This window comes from Berghia stephanieae, chromosome 4, assembly GCF_034508935.2.
Source record: "Berghia stephanieae isolate SIO BIC M18660-M18661 chromosome 4, UCSD_Bste_1.3, whole genome shotgun sequence".
Taxonomy (NCBI): domain Eukaryota; kingdom Metazoa; phylum Mollusca; class Gastropoda; order Nudibranchia; family Aeolidiidae; genus Berghia; species Berghia stephanieae.
Window position 1 is genome coordinate 89,029,249 of NC_088363.1, and position 18,087 is coordinate 89,047,335.

At 36.1% G+C, this 18,087-nt stretch overlaps 2 protein-coding genes across 3 annotated transcripts in view; both read right to left on the bottom strand.

Annotated features, from left to right (window-relative positions):
* Nucleotides 1-7,129, bottom strand: part of LOC144971520 (protein WWC2-like) — a 41,873-nt gene extending 34,744 nt beyond the window's left edge. Inside the window, exons 1-4 of the mRNA XM_078912508.1 lie at nucleotides 6,924-7,129; nucleotides 2,749-2,858; nucleotides 2,232-2,326; nucleotides 404-512 (exon numbers count right to left, since the gene is read on the bottom strand). Of these exons, the coding sequence (XP_078768634.1) occupies nucleotides 404-512; nucleotides 2,232-2,326; nucleotides 2,749-2,858; nucleotides 6,924-7,051 (442 nt within the window). The 5' untranslated portion in view covers nucleotides 7,052-7,129. The remainder of the gene's footprint in view (nucleotides 1-403; nucleotides 513-2,231; nucleotides 2,327-2,748; nucleotides 2,859-6,923) is intronic.
* A 4,497-nt stretch (nucleotides 7,130-11,626) lies between these two features.
* LOC144971521 (D-glucuronyl C5-epimerase B-like) overlaps nucleotides 11,627-18,087 on the bottom strand; it is a 30,228-nt gene continuing 23,767 nt past the window's right edge. Inside the window, exons 7-10 of one of the 2 annotated variants that reach the window (XM_078912509.1) lie at nucleotides 17,760-17,902; nucleotides 16,771-16,962; nucleotides 15,411-15,548; nucleotides 11,627-13,888 (exon numbers count right to left, since the gene is read on the bottom strand). In XM_078912509.1, the coding sequence (XP_078768635.1) occupies nucleotides 13,604-13,888; nucleotides 15,411-15,548; nucleotides 16,771-16,962; nucleotides 17,760-17,902 (758 nt within the window). In that variant the 3' untranslated portion in view covers nucleotides 11,627-13,603. The remainder of the gene's footprint in view (nucleotides 13,889-15,410; nucleotides 15,549-16,770; nucleotides 16,963-17,759; nucleotides 17,903-18,087) is intronic. The other variant, XM_078912510.1, reaches the window with a different exon arrangement.

An 18,087-nucleotide genomic window follows, 5' to 3' on the forward strand; every position in this document is an offset into this window, starting at 1 on the left:
AAAAAAGAGAAAAAAAGAATAGAAATGGGATTCATCAGGAAATGGTATGATACCTAGAAATGACAGAGATGTGAAATATTGCATTCAGGGTCAAGATGTATGCATGCCTTTATAACAAAGAATCATTTCGTCTCATTATTTGACAACATGTCAAAAGGAAATGGAAATATCAATGTTTCTGGGTTCCATTTCAATAGCTAATCTTCTAAATAGTTGGAATTTCTCACCAGTAATTCAGACAATTAGTCATTATCAAAGTCATTTTGGGTATAATTCACAACAATGCGTTCTGTGAAGTCTTTTGACTGTTTACAATCATAAGCTTTTTGTCTAAATATGTCTGAGTTTGAAGTATTAAAATTGTCGATTGCAGCATAAGGCGATTTAACACAGCATTACTTACAACTGGTTCTGGAAGACTTCCACCCTGAGAGATTTTCATTGAGGTGTTGATATTCATCCTGTGCAAGCACTAGACGCTGTTCTTTTATAGATAAGATCTCCTTTTTTGCCTGGAGAAAAAAAAAAAAACAAAAAAAATAAACACATATAACAAGCTATAGCAATCACTTATTTTTCAAAACTTCAATATCCAGCCCCTTATTATATATTTTTAAAAATGTGGGGAATTATGTTGTAGAAGTCACCTATAGCCTAATTTATAACTACTGAATGGACAATTAAACACACCTTGGTCACTACGCACAGTGACGAGATCTGCTGAATGAACTGGTTATCATGGCACCACACCTAAATGATTTCAAGGCCCGACTGACATGGGCCCGCGCCCAATGAGGACGCCGCTGAAATACAACCAGACCATTGGTTTGTTCAGCGCCAACCATACAGATACAGATGGTCTTATCTAACTGAAAATGTTTTTTAAAATGTTATTGGAAGTATAACTATATACTCTATTACAATTTTGAGTGGTAAGATCAACGTTAGTGGTTGAGCCCAAATTATCCTGGTTCTTCCATATTGTCTTTGTTTTTGTTTTTTTAACCATTTCATACTGTTTACACAAAGCTCAATGACATTGCAGATTAATTGTACTGCCATGCCTTAGCAATTATTCAACTGGTGTAACAGGGCTTCGTGTTATAAACTGAAATAAAGTTGAACACGATCAGTGTAGTGTTAATGATGGCAAAATTCTGGCCTGGGCATCAGCATCGTTTTGAGTAGGACTATTTATATGCATCGATCCACACAATTCAGACATCAATGAGTAGCTGGCTAACTACTAATGTAAGAGTGCTAGTACACATAGAGAATGCTTAGTAGGTGATCTGTACCGACTTCAATGGAAATTTGGGTAAATATGGCACAATGAGGGGATCAATGAAGTACTCAAAAGCTTTCTCTACACTTCTACACCCTCTTTTTCAAACTTTAATCCATGACCACGCCCAAAGCCAGACAATCTTTCCGACCTTGCTATATATAATAAGTAAGGAGATCAAGCTTCCTACACTTGGGTACACTTGCCAAATTGAAAACTTCAAATTTAGTAATTTTTATGTCAATTTTTAGTAATATGACAAGGAAATTAGTAGTAAAAAAACTAGTAGTAGTAGTAGTAGTAATTATTATTATCATCATTATTATTTAAGTAATACAGAGAATTAAAAATTCGTAATTTTCCAAAAAAAAAAAAAAAAAGGAATTGGGCATGAAATTTGTCTAAAATTCGAAAAATCACGAAAAATTAGTAAGTTTCGGCAGGTATGTGAGAAGTAGTGAAGGAGGCTGACTTGACAAAACAGTCAGATCAAAATCCTAAAGCACAAAATCACTAAGCTTTTGTTACTGTTATCTATGAGTTTCACGATGCTTCTGACACTTTTAGGTCATTTTGGTGCAAGTAAAAACCAAAATGACAGTGGAAAGTTGCAGATCTGAGGTTAAAAGCACCAAAGAAAAAGTAAAACAGACTGATTCAAATTAGGAACAGATTATTCCACGAGTAATCCATCAATATGTGTCTCACATTCTCTCACTGTACTCAGGTGTAAAAATGAGTACCTGGCCATAAACACCATTGTCTCTGTTGGAGAATAATTAGTAATATTGCCTAACAGGAGTCATGTCTCGTTCTACGGGCTGCATGTTGCTCTTGGTCAGGGACCTTTTGTACAGCGCTTTGCTTTGAGCATGTTTAGTGGATATTGTGATACATCAAAAGCTCAAAGCTCAAGTAATCATTTCTATAATTAAATAACACAAACCTCTAGATCTTCCTTTGCTGTTACAAGGTAATCCTTCAACATCTGCTGTTGTTGTTGTCTCCATTGTATCCTTGGATCTTCCAGTTGATTCACCTCTGAGAAAAATACAATTGGACACAAATATAATTGTTTTTGTTAAAAGTCTTGAAACAAAAAACAACATTGTAGTTTTTCTTTTGTGAATTAAAAACAAAATAAACAACTGATTGATGGTAAGCATCGGACAGTTTGTGTAAATTCTTAATTTGCTTTTAGTACAACAAATTATTGGTTCTATGAAACAATCTCCAAATACACAGAAATGTTCAAATAGAGGAGCATCAACAATCAGGATCACCAAGTGAATAAAAAAATTAATAAATAGAGAAGCTAGGCTTATTGGAACCAACATGTCACATGACCATCAATCTATTATTATTTTCTACGTTACTATTGGAGTACCATAAGTTGTTAAAACATCGATTTCACACACAAATCAGTGGAATTAGAAACAAAATAAAGAGATAAAAAAGCTTACGATTCAAATGATTAACATAATAGATTCCAATGGTTGGGTGGAAGGCCTCCTCCCAACCAAGAGGAAGCTCGTCTCCAACACAATCAGCAAATGTTTGTGGTTTGGTATATCTGAAATTGAAGAATAAAGAATACAATACATTACTATGTTATTATCTTAGAGGTGACCATGAAGCAAAAAATGATTAGTGAATACATTAAAAAAAGGAGTCTTTCAGAGTCATTTGGCCCATGGAGCAGAAGTTTATCCCTGTTTCTATAGTGTGAAACGGACAATACTAATCGCATGCTGTCCTTTTGATAGGAAGCTAGTCTATTGCAAAGTACTTTCTGCCAAGACTCAGCTACCCATTCACTGTTGGATGGACAGAGGGAGAAGAAAAAGATCTTGACTGCACACGAGATCGATCTTGGTCCCTTTGCTTGTGAAGCGAGTGCTCTACCAACTGAGCTATCAGGACCCCCTAGCGAATACATAGGTGGTCATTTATACTTTTTATTCAGCCATTTAACTTTAAACATAGTAGAATCTGAATTTTATTGCATGAATGATCAATGTGTTTGCATCTATCTGATGGTTCCTGAAAATATTTTTCGATTGTTGGTATGTTGGGCTCGAACCCAAAACTACCAAAACCCTTGCTTAGTAAGCCCAAAATGCAGATGATAGTAATAGTGGCCAGTTTTATCATGACTGGCCGGTTCAACCTCACAGTTCTAAAAGTATAAGTGGCCATTGGACAAAAACATCACAACAAACATTTATTGTTGAAAATACAGATAAGACAGAGAGGATTAAAAACGCCCAATTCAGTTCAAACTGGACATCTAAAGTGATTATCTTAAGACATCAGTTTACATCCCTAGCCATAATGGCGGTTTGCATTTGCAAGTTTACTGAGGGTACCTAATATATGAATTAGTGATCGGTTTGACCTGAAATGGCTTTAACATATACTGATAAAATCTGTAAGTGACAGGTCTGATATACTCATGTGGCCAATTTGGGGAAGAGACAAAATAAAATGAAGAGGACTAAAAAGCCGTAAAAATCATTTAAATAAAAATGATCAAGTTGCTTCGTGTGTATGGTGTCAACATTTTTCATATCTCTCAATCTCTCTGTGCCATTTGTAATAAGACTCCCTTAGATTGATTTTTCATCTAAACCTGGCCATTAGAACAGAAGCATTTTTACAAAAGAAACAATGAGTGAGTGTATGATTGTTGATGGACTTAATACAATCTATCAGAAATCATCATGACCTGCCTATAAATCAACTACCCCTTTCTTCATGACAACCATAAAGAAATAATAATAATAATAATAATAATAATAATAATAATAATAATAATAATAATAATAATAATAATAATAGATCTTTATTGTACACAAATATGGCAATTTGTCATTTAGTTACACTTGTCATAACGTTATATGATAACTATAACATTGAACAGACACCTCACTCCTACCCATTCTCTCTCTCTCTTCCTCTCTTTCTTTCTTTTTTTCCCTCTCTTTTTAAGTAATATTAAATAGAAACAAAAGATAATTTTCATCTGCCGAACAAACAAAGGCTTCAATCTCCAATCACCCACTTGGAAAAGTTTTTGAATCACTCCCCTCTTTCATATCAGTGCTTCCAGGATCACTAAAAACTATCGGCAGAACCTCAAAAATCTAACCTGCATTCGATGGACATGATTTTCATCTCTATTGTTTCGTGGTTTCTTGTCATAATGAAGAACAGTCTTGGCTGAATGTCTAGTTAATTTTATTCATGTAACTAAAAATCCCTGTAGTTGTGCAGTTATGGTCAGAACTGACAGTTTCAGTTATGGTGTTAGATGTCGTAGAAATATTGACAATGAAAGGTTGTGGTGTTGGTTGTTTGATGATAGTGTGAAAGAGATTATGAAGTTATAATGAATATAGTTATAGTGATGATGGTACAATGATAATGGTGGTGACCATGCTGATGATACTGTGTTGTGGTTGGGATCTATGTCGAGAAGATAGCTACAGTAGTTAAAGCAATGGCATTGTAATGGTGTAGAGTAGTTATGACGTTTGGATGAATTGTATTTATGTTGCTGTGGTTGTTTTTTTTATGGTGTGTTGGTAGCAATGGTGATGATATGGTAGTGATAATGATCTGTTCTAGTGGTAGCTGTGACACTGTCCATTGTGGTTGTGGAAGCTGTGATAATGATACTGTGTGCTAGTACCAGTGATGATGGTAGTGGTTGGGATGGTGGTGCTACGGCAACGTTTGTTGTAGTATACTAACGAAAGAGTGAAAATGGACAGGCTTCGTATGGAAACAAAACAGAACATTGCCAGCCAACATTTTCAATAATGGGTACACAATTAGGAAGAACATCTGTGGTTTCACAGCACGCCTAAAGAGGGAATTGTTTTTTTTATCAGGGGGAGACTCTCGATAACCTCATGAATATTAATGTTTGCCATCACTTACAATATCGAAACTGATGGGAAACACAGTAAGTAATAATGGCATCGGCCACAGTTGTAAACAACAACCTACTCGGCAAACTGTTTTTGAAATTAGAAAAATCAGACCACTTATAAAAATGAAACTTATCTTAAATAATAAATGGACATTGCAACTTATTGAAAGTCCATAATGGCTAAAAGATTAAGTGCTGTAAAACTAATAAACCAGAAGTCCTCCCCACAATTATATGGTATACTATGACTATGACTGATGGGCAATTAGTACTAGTCAAATTAGTCCACATGATATTATTATTATTATGAAATCTCTGCCAATTGCTTACTTTGTAATCGACGAATATTGAGATGAAAGATAGCAAGGGTGTAGAAAGAAAACGTTAGAAAGTAAGCGAAAAGCAGAAAGAACGGCTTTTATAAAACCGTTAGATTTGGGTTGATACTTTAGTAAACATCCATTTGGCACTCCAGCAGTGAGCTGATAAATTGACTTAGTGGCTGTGACCCGATTTTTTTGGAGTGAAGGGTCTCAGAAAAATTTTCACAGATTTTTTGTTTACGAGTTATGGATGGATTTTAATTGTAATGATCTGTCTTATTTTCTTCAGAAGGAATTACGCTATCGTTTGGTGATATTTATGTTTGTTAATGCCAGTTAAGTATATCTTTTGATTGTGAATAAAATAGGGTATAATTTAACTGTGGACAATTATAAAAATTTGAAATTGGTAAATCTAAACTCCAGTCATCGCACGTGATTTAAGATCTTAACTGTTTAATAAAATTAAATTCAGGGCAAAGTTGTGTACCGCATGAAATTCGTTCCAGCAAAATCCTTACGGCCATTGTAGGACAGTTTTGAAATCCAAATGTTGGTAACTAACAGAAATGCAACAGTTTCAGGTCACAAGTTCCGTCAGTAAATTAATTATAAAAATAACAAAGGCAGATGGAAGAACGGCCTTTACTTTAACTTTAACTGACTTTAACTTTATAAACTTTATATCAAACATAACTTTTATTCTGATAATTTGATGTTCACAATTTTTATATCATTAGAATCGTCTTGAAAAGCAGGTTATAATGATAAAGGTTTCATAACTAAATTTGAATGTTTACCAAAGTATCTAATTTTGGGCTTGGCTTGAGATATCGACTCGAACTCGAAATCAAGAAGTCGGCGGACAAACTGGTGGTGTTCAACTTCAACCATAACAAAACTTTAGATAACAATAACAAACAATAAATTCAGCAAAATTGACGCAAAGACCAGTTATTCTTTTTTATAAATGCATTAGTTTGTCAAAAAGAAATCAGTGACAAACTATGAAAGCCCAAGAACATGGTAAACCTCCCCCAATCAACCTGATCGGTTCATGAGACTGTACTGTAGGTTTGGTGGGTCAGGTCAAAAATTCCTTTCGCATTCCTTTCAAATCTGCCACCCATGACCGATATTTGTTCTTTTCCTATACCCAAATTGCCTCATAAACAAGTTTGAGCGCATAGTTGTAGATTCTAATTTTTAAAATCATTTATGCTACATGTCTTTACTTTGTGAAAGTTTAAGCAAATTTGCTTTTTTACTCCGGGGACGCAACACGACAACGAAGTATTTCGACGAACCTGGTCTTTATTTCCTCACAACAGCAACAACACACACACCGAACGGCCAAACTTCCAAACGCCCAACTTACCTGTCTCGAGGGTCTATCCAAGTTGTTCTTTGATTAATATGATCAATAAAGAACTTTTTCCCATCAAAATCCGATACTGTTTCCCATCCCTCGGGTAGGGGAAGCTCCCCGTGTCCTCTTTCGGACATAATTTCATGAAGTTTTAGACACTTTGCACCTACACATTATGGGCATCCATATTGCTTTGATGCTTATTATCATATGACGTCACGTGACCGAGGTCAGCCAATGGGATCGTCCTCATGAACCTTGTTCTCAGAGATTGGTATGCAGTTGGTATGCATAAAGGAAAGAAAGAAAAGAAAAAAAAAGCAGAACCACTGTCTCGTGTGTTGATTGATGACATTCCTATCAGCATTGGACAGGCGAACATGAATTAATAAATGACATGATCCGCTGTTATCTCTTTCCAAAGGGTGAATACTTCATTCGTGTCTTCTTCTCTTATCATCTAACAAAAAGCTTGTAGCTGTGACTGTTTAGAGGCAATATTATTATTATTATTATTATTATTATTATTATTATTATTATTATTATTATTATTATTATTATTATTATTATTATTATTATTATTATTATTATTATTATCATTATTATTATCATTATTATTATTATTATTATTATTATTATTATTATTATTTATTATTATTATTATTATTATTATTATTATTATTATTATTATTATTATTACAAGTTCCTATGAATGACTTAATGTAGGTCAATATTACATTGTGCTGGTAGTAGGGCAACTAATTCATTCATTCACTTATTTATCTTATGTCATTTATTATTTTCACAATATATGTGAAGTTAATAATTGCACTCATAATAGATATATGCCTATTTTGTTTTTATGTCGGGTTTTTAGGGGGGGGGGGGTAGAATTTGTTGTTTTGTTGTTTGGGTTTGTTTTATTATACTTTTTTTATTATTATTTTTTAGGGTTTTAAAAACTATTTATGGGGAGGGGGAGGGGGGTAGAGGTTGTTGTTGTTTTCGGGTTTTTAAGGGGGGGGGGGTGTTTTGTTTTATTTCTTGTTTTTTTTGTTTTTTTTTTTTTGTTTTTTTTTGTTCGCTTGTTTAGTAGTTAATTTTTTTAAATCGTTTTTTTTTTAAATCGTCAGTCCCGTGCCTTTCGATTATGTTTCTATGTCTGGGATGCCTCAGCCACAATCAGAGAATCGTTTTAAGAGATTACTTGATTACATGATTCTCGGTTTATACATTTCATGCCAGAGACTCTTTCAACATCGTTAGATGATTCGCTGTTAAAACATGCCTTTCTGCTTCATAAACCCCTCTGACTTCCCTACTACAAGAATCATGTATACAATATACACAATAAAGCTAGATGGTCAAGTTTCAACAGAGTAGCCCAGTCTGTGTATTACTTCCCTACGTTAATAATAATATTTTGAACATATTGTCCAAAAACTTTGGTTAAAGAATGAAACAACATTAGTAAAACTAAACTATCGCATAAAACTGGTTACTGTCAATTTTATTCTTGCTTCATCCTGCTCCTCCCTTTGAGCATATTTGTGACCAATCGCATTGATACCAGGGTAGACCAGATGCCCAGATGAGATTTTAAAGTCCAAATGGCTATAGGCCTAAATATGTAATTTTTTACTTTTTTTTAAATTTATAATTTAGTCACTTCAAGACATATCCCCTTCACGACCCGTTTGTCAATAGCTCAATGAAACATAACACACCATAATTTGCTTGAGTGTCAACGTCTTATTAAGACCTCAGATGCATATTCCTCCCACAAAATTCAAGCTTAAGTAATACACTGTTAAGTCACCTAGAACAACTGCAAAAGACACCTATTACATCCTGACACAAGACCGAAGATCTACAGTTCAGCCGGTCGATGGGAGAATACTAATAAGAAATGAAGTTTAAATGAGTAGAAAAGACAAATTATAGAGAATTTTTTTTTTTCGCGGGATGAGGGCTCGAACCTGCGACCTTACTGGTACGACAACTCCGCCTGGCCGGGGAGAGCGTGACTCTACTGTATGAGCTATAAAAAATAAATAAAATTGAGCTTTTATATAGAGCAATATCCACTAAACGTGCTCAAAGCGTTTTACAAGGGCTCCGTGACCAACAGCAACACATAACATTTAGAACGAGACATGACGCCTGTTAGGCGATATTGCATTTTTTTTTCGGACAGAGAAAATACTGTTAACCGCCAGGTACTCTTTTTACACCTGGGTATGGTGAGAGAATGTGAGTAAAGAGTCTTATCCAAGGACTCAACTATGCGCGAACCCAGGACCTTCCGATCCGAAAGCGAGTGTCATACCATAAGACCACAATGAGCTATTGTACCAGCCCTCATCGCCGTGACATTTTTATTCTCTATTTGTCTTCTGGCACTTTCCTACTCACTTCATTTCTTGTTATTATCAACATAAGTGCCTGCTCCACCCACTTTTCTGGTTAAAAAAAAGTAAGGTAGTCATTTCAAGATATCATATCCCTTCTCCCCATTTACTCCAAAAAAAATGTTTAAAAATTAATCCAAGTATCCTATTCCTAGTTTCTGTCATATGTAAATGTTGCTGCTCGAAGCTCGAAGAAATAAATAACAATGTGAAATTGAATGTAAGCTTCAATTTAATATACGAAAACAGATAAAATGGACGTTTCGGATTTCTCCTTTATCAACGAAGCAGGATGAATAATACACTTACAGACGAATGAGATAACGTGGTAGTGGCGTTGTTAAGATGAATCATCATCCCCATTGCCGGGTAGAGAGAAGGTGAACCTTGGGGAAAAAAAACCCCTCTTTATTCATCTTACCATACCGGTGTAAAACAGTACTTATATTATCTTACCCGTATCAGTGTTGTCTCCGTCCAAAATAATAGATTCATACGGCACCAAAAAAAAAAAAAAAAAAAAAAAAAAGGAAAAAAGTATGATGCTGTTTCAATACAACAGAAATCAGAAAAAATCGAATACCTTACAAGTCACAAGTGACAAGACTTAAGATAATACTTGTCAAGTTGAATAAAAAAAAATCACACGTTGGATAAGAAACTAGATATGCCAATTGTACCCGATGTGGGCAAGAACCCGAAACCGCAGAGCATCTAGTTGAACGATGTGTTGTGACGATGCTACCGGGCGGGTTCGCGACTGTGCACGAATGCGGACCGGACTTCGCTGAGTGGGTTGATCGTCATAACATAGTAGTGTGAGAACCATTAGAATTCCCCTTCCCAAAAACAACGATTTATTGTACACTTTTCATCATCATCATCATCATCATCATCATCATCATCATCATCATCTTCTTCTTCTTCTTCTTCTCCTCCTCCTCCTCCTCCTCCTCCTCCTCCTCCTCCTCCTCCTCCTCTCCTTCTTCACAACTATGGTTGTTTTCTAATAATAGTAAGTAAGGGGCTGAGTTGACCAAGTGGATTAGGCATTTCATTGTCCCGCTCTTGTGATTTCGTTTTATTCTTGGAAATCATCATCCATAGTGGCTTGTGCTCTTGAGCACGTTGGGTCGGTCAGTGTCTCCACGAATCACGATCCTCTGCGGTGCGCATGAAATCTGTGTTGCTTTTAAAATCACATTTGGCCATTCTTAGGTTATTTAGATAAGTCATTCTTTGTCTTCCTCTAGCTCTCTTTCTTTCGATCATCCCCGATGTTACCAACTTTTCTATTCCGTCTCTTCTCCACACATGTCCCAGAAACCGTAACTGCCTCTTTCTGATGGTATCGATCAATATTCTTCCCTTTCTCACCTTTCCAACACTTCCTCGTTCGTACACCTGTCTGTCCGTGTTATCCTCAACATTCTTCTATACACCCACATCTCAAATGCCTCTAACCTCCTCGTACATTCTTTGTCAAGCGTCCACGTTTCACAACCGTATAAAAGGGTACTTATAACATATCCTTGAGATAGAGACAGCCAAAAATTACTAGACTCTGTTTGATGTGTCATCTTGAAGCTACTATCTATGTGTCGTTTTGGTATCAGCTGACAGCCACCACCAGCAAAGGCGCTTCATCAGTGGGGATTTTCCACCTGTCCTACATGTACCCGATGTGGGCAAGAACCCGAAACGGCAGATCATCTAGTTGAACGGTGTGTTGTGGCGATGCTACCGGGCGGGTTCGCGACGGTGCACGAATGCGGACCAGACTTCGCTGATTGGGTTGATCGTCATAACATAATTAACCAGTCGATTTTTGACTAATCAAAACATGGAAAATGTGACACACCTTCACACGTGTTCGGACAAACATAGTTGGTTGTTTAAAAACAATGATGTGAATGAAATCGACCTGACTAATCTTTGTTATTGTTTTTATACTGCCAAATGGGTTGACTAGTTATCACACGATTGTAAGCGTTTAATAAGTTTACACATAGTTTTCTGTGTTTGTTCTGTTGATCAAGCGGTAAAACAGAGGGTATTTTACTTAGACACATACCATCGATAGGAAAAGCTGTGTTGTTCGCTATGTTTACCAATCACTGCCATTGTTTACATTATGACGACTGTCCGAGAGGCGTGAAGCTGCTGCTGCCACCACAGACATATGGGAGGAGTCTTGATTGAAAACGATTGATTTTACGTTTGAAAATAAATAAATAATTGAATTGATAAATTACATAATAATTAATCGAACAGATAAATGAATAACTAGAGCGACTACAATTTTCATTTTCTAAAAATGACGAATTTTTCGATTTTTAAGTAGGAGTAAGCAGGACTGTCGGGTCGAAATTGTGAGACCACTAAGGGAGGTAAGCCATGAATAATTGGAATCTCCAACAATGGGGTCATGAATTATTTCCCTTCTCAAATCAGTTTTAACGGCACTCGAATCAATGTTGCACCAACTTCCCATTAGAATGACAAAAATGTTGGCTGCATCGTAACAAATGTGACGATTTTCATATGGGTGGTAAGGTGGGGGTTAAATCATTTTGACAGCGGCCAGTATGACTGTTGTGACATATTACGGGGGCATCTACATTTATTGCCAAGCAGCGACAAGAACAGATTCTACGTGGCCATCCAACATCCGGCTATGTGGTCGAGTGGTATGACACTCGCTTTCGGATCGGAAGGTCCTGGACAGTAGTTGAGTCCTTGGAAAATACTCGTTACTCACATTCTCTCACCGTACTCAGGTGTAAAATGAGTACCTGGCCGTTAAGAGCGTTGTCTTTGTCCGAAAAAATGTAATGTCGCTTAACAGGCGTCATGTCCCGTCCTACATGTTAAATGTTGTTGTTGACAAGGGACCCCTTGTAAAGCGCTTTGAGCACATTTAGTGGATATTGCGCTATATAAAAGCTCATTTTTTTAAAACCTGCCATCCATATTATCATTATCCTTCACATAATCTCTGGTATCTTTCTTTGATCTCTGGACCATTATGGTAGAATTTATGCCTGGTAAACAGCTTCCTCTCTAAGGGGGCCGAGGTGACCCTCTGTCGTTTCCAGGTGTCTCATGAGTCGTTGTAATAGTTAGTTGTCCACTAGGCTGGCTGGAACAACAAGAAAGTACACACACACACACACACACGCACACACACACACACACACACAGATAAATACAAACACAAACACAAACGCATACACACAGATTAAGAGAGAGACCGAGAGAGAGAGAGAGAGAGAGAGAGAGAGAGAGAGAGAGAGAGAGAGAGATATGAAAGATATTGATAAATAAATAAATAGATGGATAGATAGATAGATAGATAGATAGAGATAGAGATAGAGAGAGAGAGAGAGAGAGAGAGAGAGAGAGAGAGAGAGAGAGAGAGAGAGAGAGAGAGAGAGAGATGGCATTTCTTAGTTGGGAGCCAAAGACACACCGCATGGAGTGGCAGTGGCACACGTTAAGTAGCCAAAAACTACCATTCAATGGTTGTAAATAATTCTTGCTCATATTGATATTACTAAATAGTGATCCTGCTCATTGTATCTGTAAAAACGGCATCAAAGACGTCCTCCGATATAGACTATGAGAAAAGAAAAGAAAAAAAAAAGGAATCGGTCGTTGCACTTGCGCAACTTTGGATTCACTGGATCTTGAATCATTTAACCACATCGAAGGCAGATGGACAATACGCTTCAACAGTCATGACGTCACTTCCCTCGTAATGACGCATAGTAACTTAGTAACTGGCTCTAAACTATCGGAACAATGGCGTACGCCCTTATGAAATATTCGACGAGCATAAAAGCGTATCCAGAGGAAAAAAACAACAACACATTCTGATTACACGACAGATGGCGTGCAAAATGAAGCTGCTTCATTTCCAAAACAAAGAACTGCTACCTATTTCCGTCTGGGTATTTAAGTGTCACACCCTTAGAAAGAATGACTCCACTATAACAAAGAAAGTATTGGACTGGAACCCTCAGGGCAGAAGATCAAGGGGAAGGCAACGAGGAACATGGAGAAGAATTAAAGAAGCTGATATACACAGAGGTGATAAGACATGGAACGAGATAAAAAAGTTAGCTCAGGATAGAGAAGGATGGAAACTGTTTGTCTGTGGCCTATACCCTGACCCAGGGTGAAAAGGCAATGATGATGATGATGATGATGCTTTAAGTGTCATAGTTGCATAAATTATTGAGCTCTTGGCTATTGTTTTTGGTCTTGAAGTCCGAATCAGTTATGCTTAGCACGTTTCCCTTTAGAATACTGTATCCATCGCAAAGCTGTTGTATTGAATATCAGATCCCCATCGATAATGGCCAGTTGTTGTACCAGCTGGATATGGACCATATGGTAGTCCCAACGTGCTCGATTGGGCTGATCGTTGTAGACCACGTGACGTAGATCGTAGAAAGTACCCGTGCCGGAGTCAAACATCCCTAACATCCTCTTGAGTGACCTCAGACCCGAATCCCACAATTCTTTTGCCATAATATGACCTTCACCTTGGACTGTTTCCTGATTGTGGAAGAGGGAGGATTGGGAGGATGGGGGAGGGGGGGGGGATAAAAGATTATTGACCAATAAAATAATTAGATAGTGTGCGCTTGGCCAAGATGCTCACAACATTGCCATCCGGAAGTGAAATGGACCAACACATAAAACTATGTATAACTTTGAACGTTTATAGTCTGGCTAATACAGTTTAGTATGAATTACTCATACTCATAAACGTGGATGGCAAAAAACAATAACAAAGACATGAGTGACGTCAACTTCATACTATCTATATACCTGAATTCACATTATTTCATCCATCTGTGGTGTTTCATTCATCCTGTGTAGTTGATAAATGGGAAACCCGAAACGTTCATTTGATCTGTTTTTGTAATGAAATTGAAGCTTGCAATCAATTTCACATTATTATTTATTTATACCCTCAACTAAAGCATTTTAATTCTCAAAGATGAGATTTTTACTCTTTTAACCTTGATTTAAATCATGACAACTAACTGCGCGAGTACAAACTTTATTTCAATAATACAGGCAATTAATTTATTTTAATTGAAGAAAACAAAGGAATATTAAAATTGTTGAGCGTCAATAATCAAAATGATATGATAAATGGCTATTAACGTTTAAGTTTTCCCCTTATCAAAACAAATGATTTTGTATGTGAAAAAAACCATAAAGAAGTGCAGAGGGTGATTTATCATTTACTTCATCCTCACGGAAATGACACTTAACTCACTCAACCCTAACACCGACTATATCCGTAGTTTACCCGGGTTACTTTTACTCCATGCGTATTTATTACAGTTTTCTTAGACAAATTATAGGCGTAGTATCAAAGTAAATGTTTTTAGTTTTTACATGTTAATGGTGGTTGAGTAAAACTATTTCTGTTCATGCTTATTTTTAATACATTTTTTTCCAATTTTGAAAAGTAGCAAAACTCTCTTGGATAGAGTGAGTTAATGGCCTATTTAAAAATCAACACTCTTACATTTATCTGTATTGTCTTGAACTCTTGTAAACAAATAATCCATTTATTTTAGCTTATTTGTTTTTAGAAATATACATTTATTATTATAGAGTGAAACCTAAAGAGTAAAAAAAAAAACCCCAATTAATTTGACTTTTTAAAATTATCTATTGAAGTTTTATATTCATTCGTTTTATTATGGATTTTAAGCTTCAAACATCATCATATTTGAATTATAAACGATTGTGTATTAAGTCAGTTAACTGCCGAATTCACGAAAAACGCGTATTTAAATTTAAAGTTTGGCCAGGAAACTCGCCCTTCAAATATTAATCGATTTAAATGACCCTCATCTTGTTAAAACTTTCAAACCTGGGACTTCGCATCTTGACAAAACCATCCAAACATGGGACTTCGCGAAGTCCCTGATTTGAAAGTTTTTGCCAAGATGAGGGTCATTTGAATCGATCGATATTTGAAGGACGAGTTTTCTGGCCAAATTCAAGTTTTTCCAAGAGTCCGTCATTTAACAATAATAATTAAAGAAAAACCAACCATGACATCGTATAGTCCCAACAAGGAGAAAATGAAACCATTCAACACAAAGGTGCCGTGTGGTGTAGTGGGATATTCCTCATACCAGTCTAAATGGTCCATGAACTTAGTCTTCACACCGCCATCACTGGAACTAATCTATGCATATGGATTATAATAAATATTATTATCCTTATTAGTGACCCATCGTCTCAAAACAGTAATATGTCGGAACGAACCAGATGCTTAAAAGCCGAATTAAATGTTCAAAAATATAAATTGTTGGCATTCGCACCCGAAAGTATGGTATCCATTCTCCTCAATAAAACGTACAAATACAAGTCTGATATTTCTGGCAATAAATTCATTTTTCAACATGTTAACCAACCCGACTTAATACCGTTTTGAGGCGAAGGGTCACAATTGTACAATTTTCAAATAAATAAATAATCAAGATCACGGTTAAAAACAAGAATTTAATTTGATGAAACAAAATCGTATGAGACATCGATCGGACAAGAGGGTAATATAATATACAGTTCATACACATAATAAATAGAGGTGTCTAAATGAGTCTCTCTCTATTTTTTTTAAAATTTCAAATGACACAAGTCGACTGTTAGGCAGCGCTCTTACACGATCCTTATACCGTGCATTCATTCATGCCTGAGTCGAATGTGGTAAATTGCGTAGAAGGACAAAACACTAAAACCAGGACTTAGCAGTCAGTGTCAGTGTCACCCATCCAATTACTGGCCATGGCCACCGTCTTTTTAACCGAACCCGGGACCTTCCGGGTCACACTGCAATGCCTTCACCACTCGGCCACTTCGCCGTCTTTTTACTTTGTAAACTGTACCGCTCAGCCATCTGCATTAATATAACATAAATTAAAAAAAAAATGATGCCCTTCCGCCACGACATCTTTAGATATCGTCGCTTATAGATAGAATGCGCTTGGCCAAGGAGTTCACAACATTGCCATCCGGAAGTATAATGGACCAACACACAAACTCTGTGTAACCATGAACTTTTATAGTCTGGTTAATACAGTTTAGTGAGAACAACTCACAAACGCGGATGGCAAAAACAATAACAAAGGCCCGAGTGACGTCATCCGCATACTATCTATACTAGGCATTCCACGAAGGAATATTATAGATACTTTATCAAACAAGCTGTTCGATGTCAACAGGAATCACCCATGTTGATCAAAGTGAGAAAATTGGGGGTTATTAATCTTGCCCAAGGAAAAACAAACAAACGAAAGTGCCTGAAGCGGGGCTCGAACCCGGGACCTTCCGGGTCACAGTGCAACTGCCTTAATCAGTCGGCCACTCTGCACCCCTAATATAACATTATATCATGGATAATATTCTACCTTGAAAAGATGTAGAGCCTTCACTGCTGTATCCAAGTAGAGTTGTCTCCCAGTAATGTTGAAGGCCCTAACAAGGGTTGACATGGCTTGACCTTGACCCATTGCTGAGTACCAGCCAGGGTCAAGGTGAATGGGACCGGTTTTTATCTCAAAGTCAGTTGGCCATCCCCCTTTAAAGTCTTGGTTAGAAACCTATTGTAAACAATAGTATAATAGTTGATTAAAATGTATAGAATTAAATAATCAAATAATATATTAAAAATATATATACACACACAAGTTCGGATAGAGGCCATAAGAATAATTTGAGTACCAGCCAGGGTCAAGGTGAATGGGACCGGTTTTTATTTCAAAGTTAGTTGGCCATCACCCTTTAAAGTCTTGGCTAGAAACCTATTGTAAACAATAGTATAATGAATGAATATGGCTGCGCAGTCTCTATGGACGCTTGAAGTAATCACCTATTGAGGTTTGTGCTGGAATATTTTCATATCGTCGGAGCACGTGTCCGATCAGTTTCCATCTTTGTTTCTTATAATATAGTATAATAGTTGGTTAAAATATATGGACTTAAATTAGATACTGTATTTAAAAAATGTACACACACAAGTTCGGACTAGAGGTCATAAGAATAATCTATCTCAATTTATAAAATTAATAGCCCTATATAAAGCGTCGCTATTAATTCTTAATTCTATATTTTTACATTTTTATGCATTAACATGTACATTCAAACTCGAAGTCATAGGGACAACATATTTCACTTTGTAATATATATATATATATATATATATATATATATATATATATATATATATTTATTGTATATAGACCATGAATTATATATATCATTGTATATATCGCCCTTGTAAAGTGCTTTGAGCACATTTAGTGGATACTGCGCTTTATTAAGCTTAATTTTAAAGCTCAATATTTTTTTTAATGATAATGATGATGATAATGATGATGAAGAAGATAAATTCACCTACCAACCAATCAGCAGCTTTGATTAAATGTTCCAAGTGATGCGAGGTCGATATGGTCAAATTGTCCAAATACCCCGAACCGACCAGTGTTATATTGGCGATGTGGTTGAAGGCTGTCGGAGACCGGATGCTGGATTTACTGAAAGCTGTAGAACCATTTACAATTATTGCAACATTGCAAACCGTTTCCAATAACTTTGAAGGACTATCTTAAAACGCAAAAAAGAAAAAAAAAACCCAAGAAGAAAACAAAAACAAAACAAAAACAGAAACAAACAAAATATAACAAAAAAAACAAAAAAAAAAAAAAAACAAAACAAAACAAAACAAA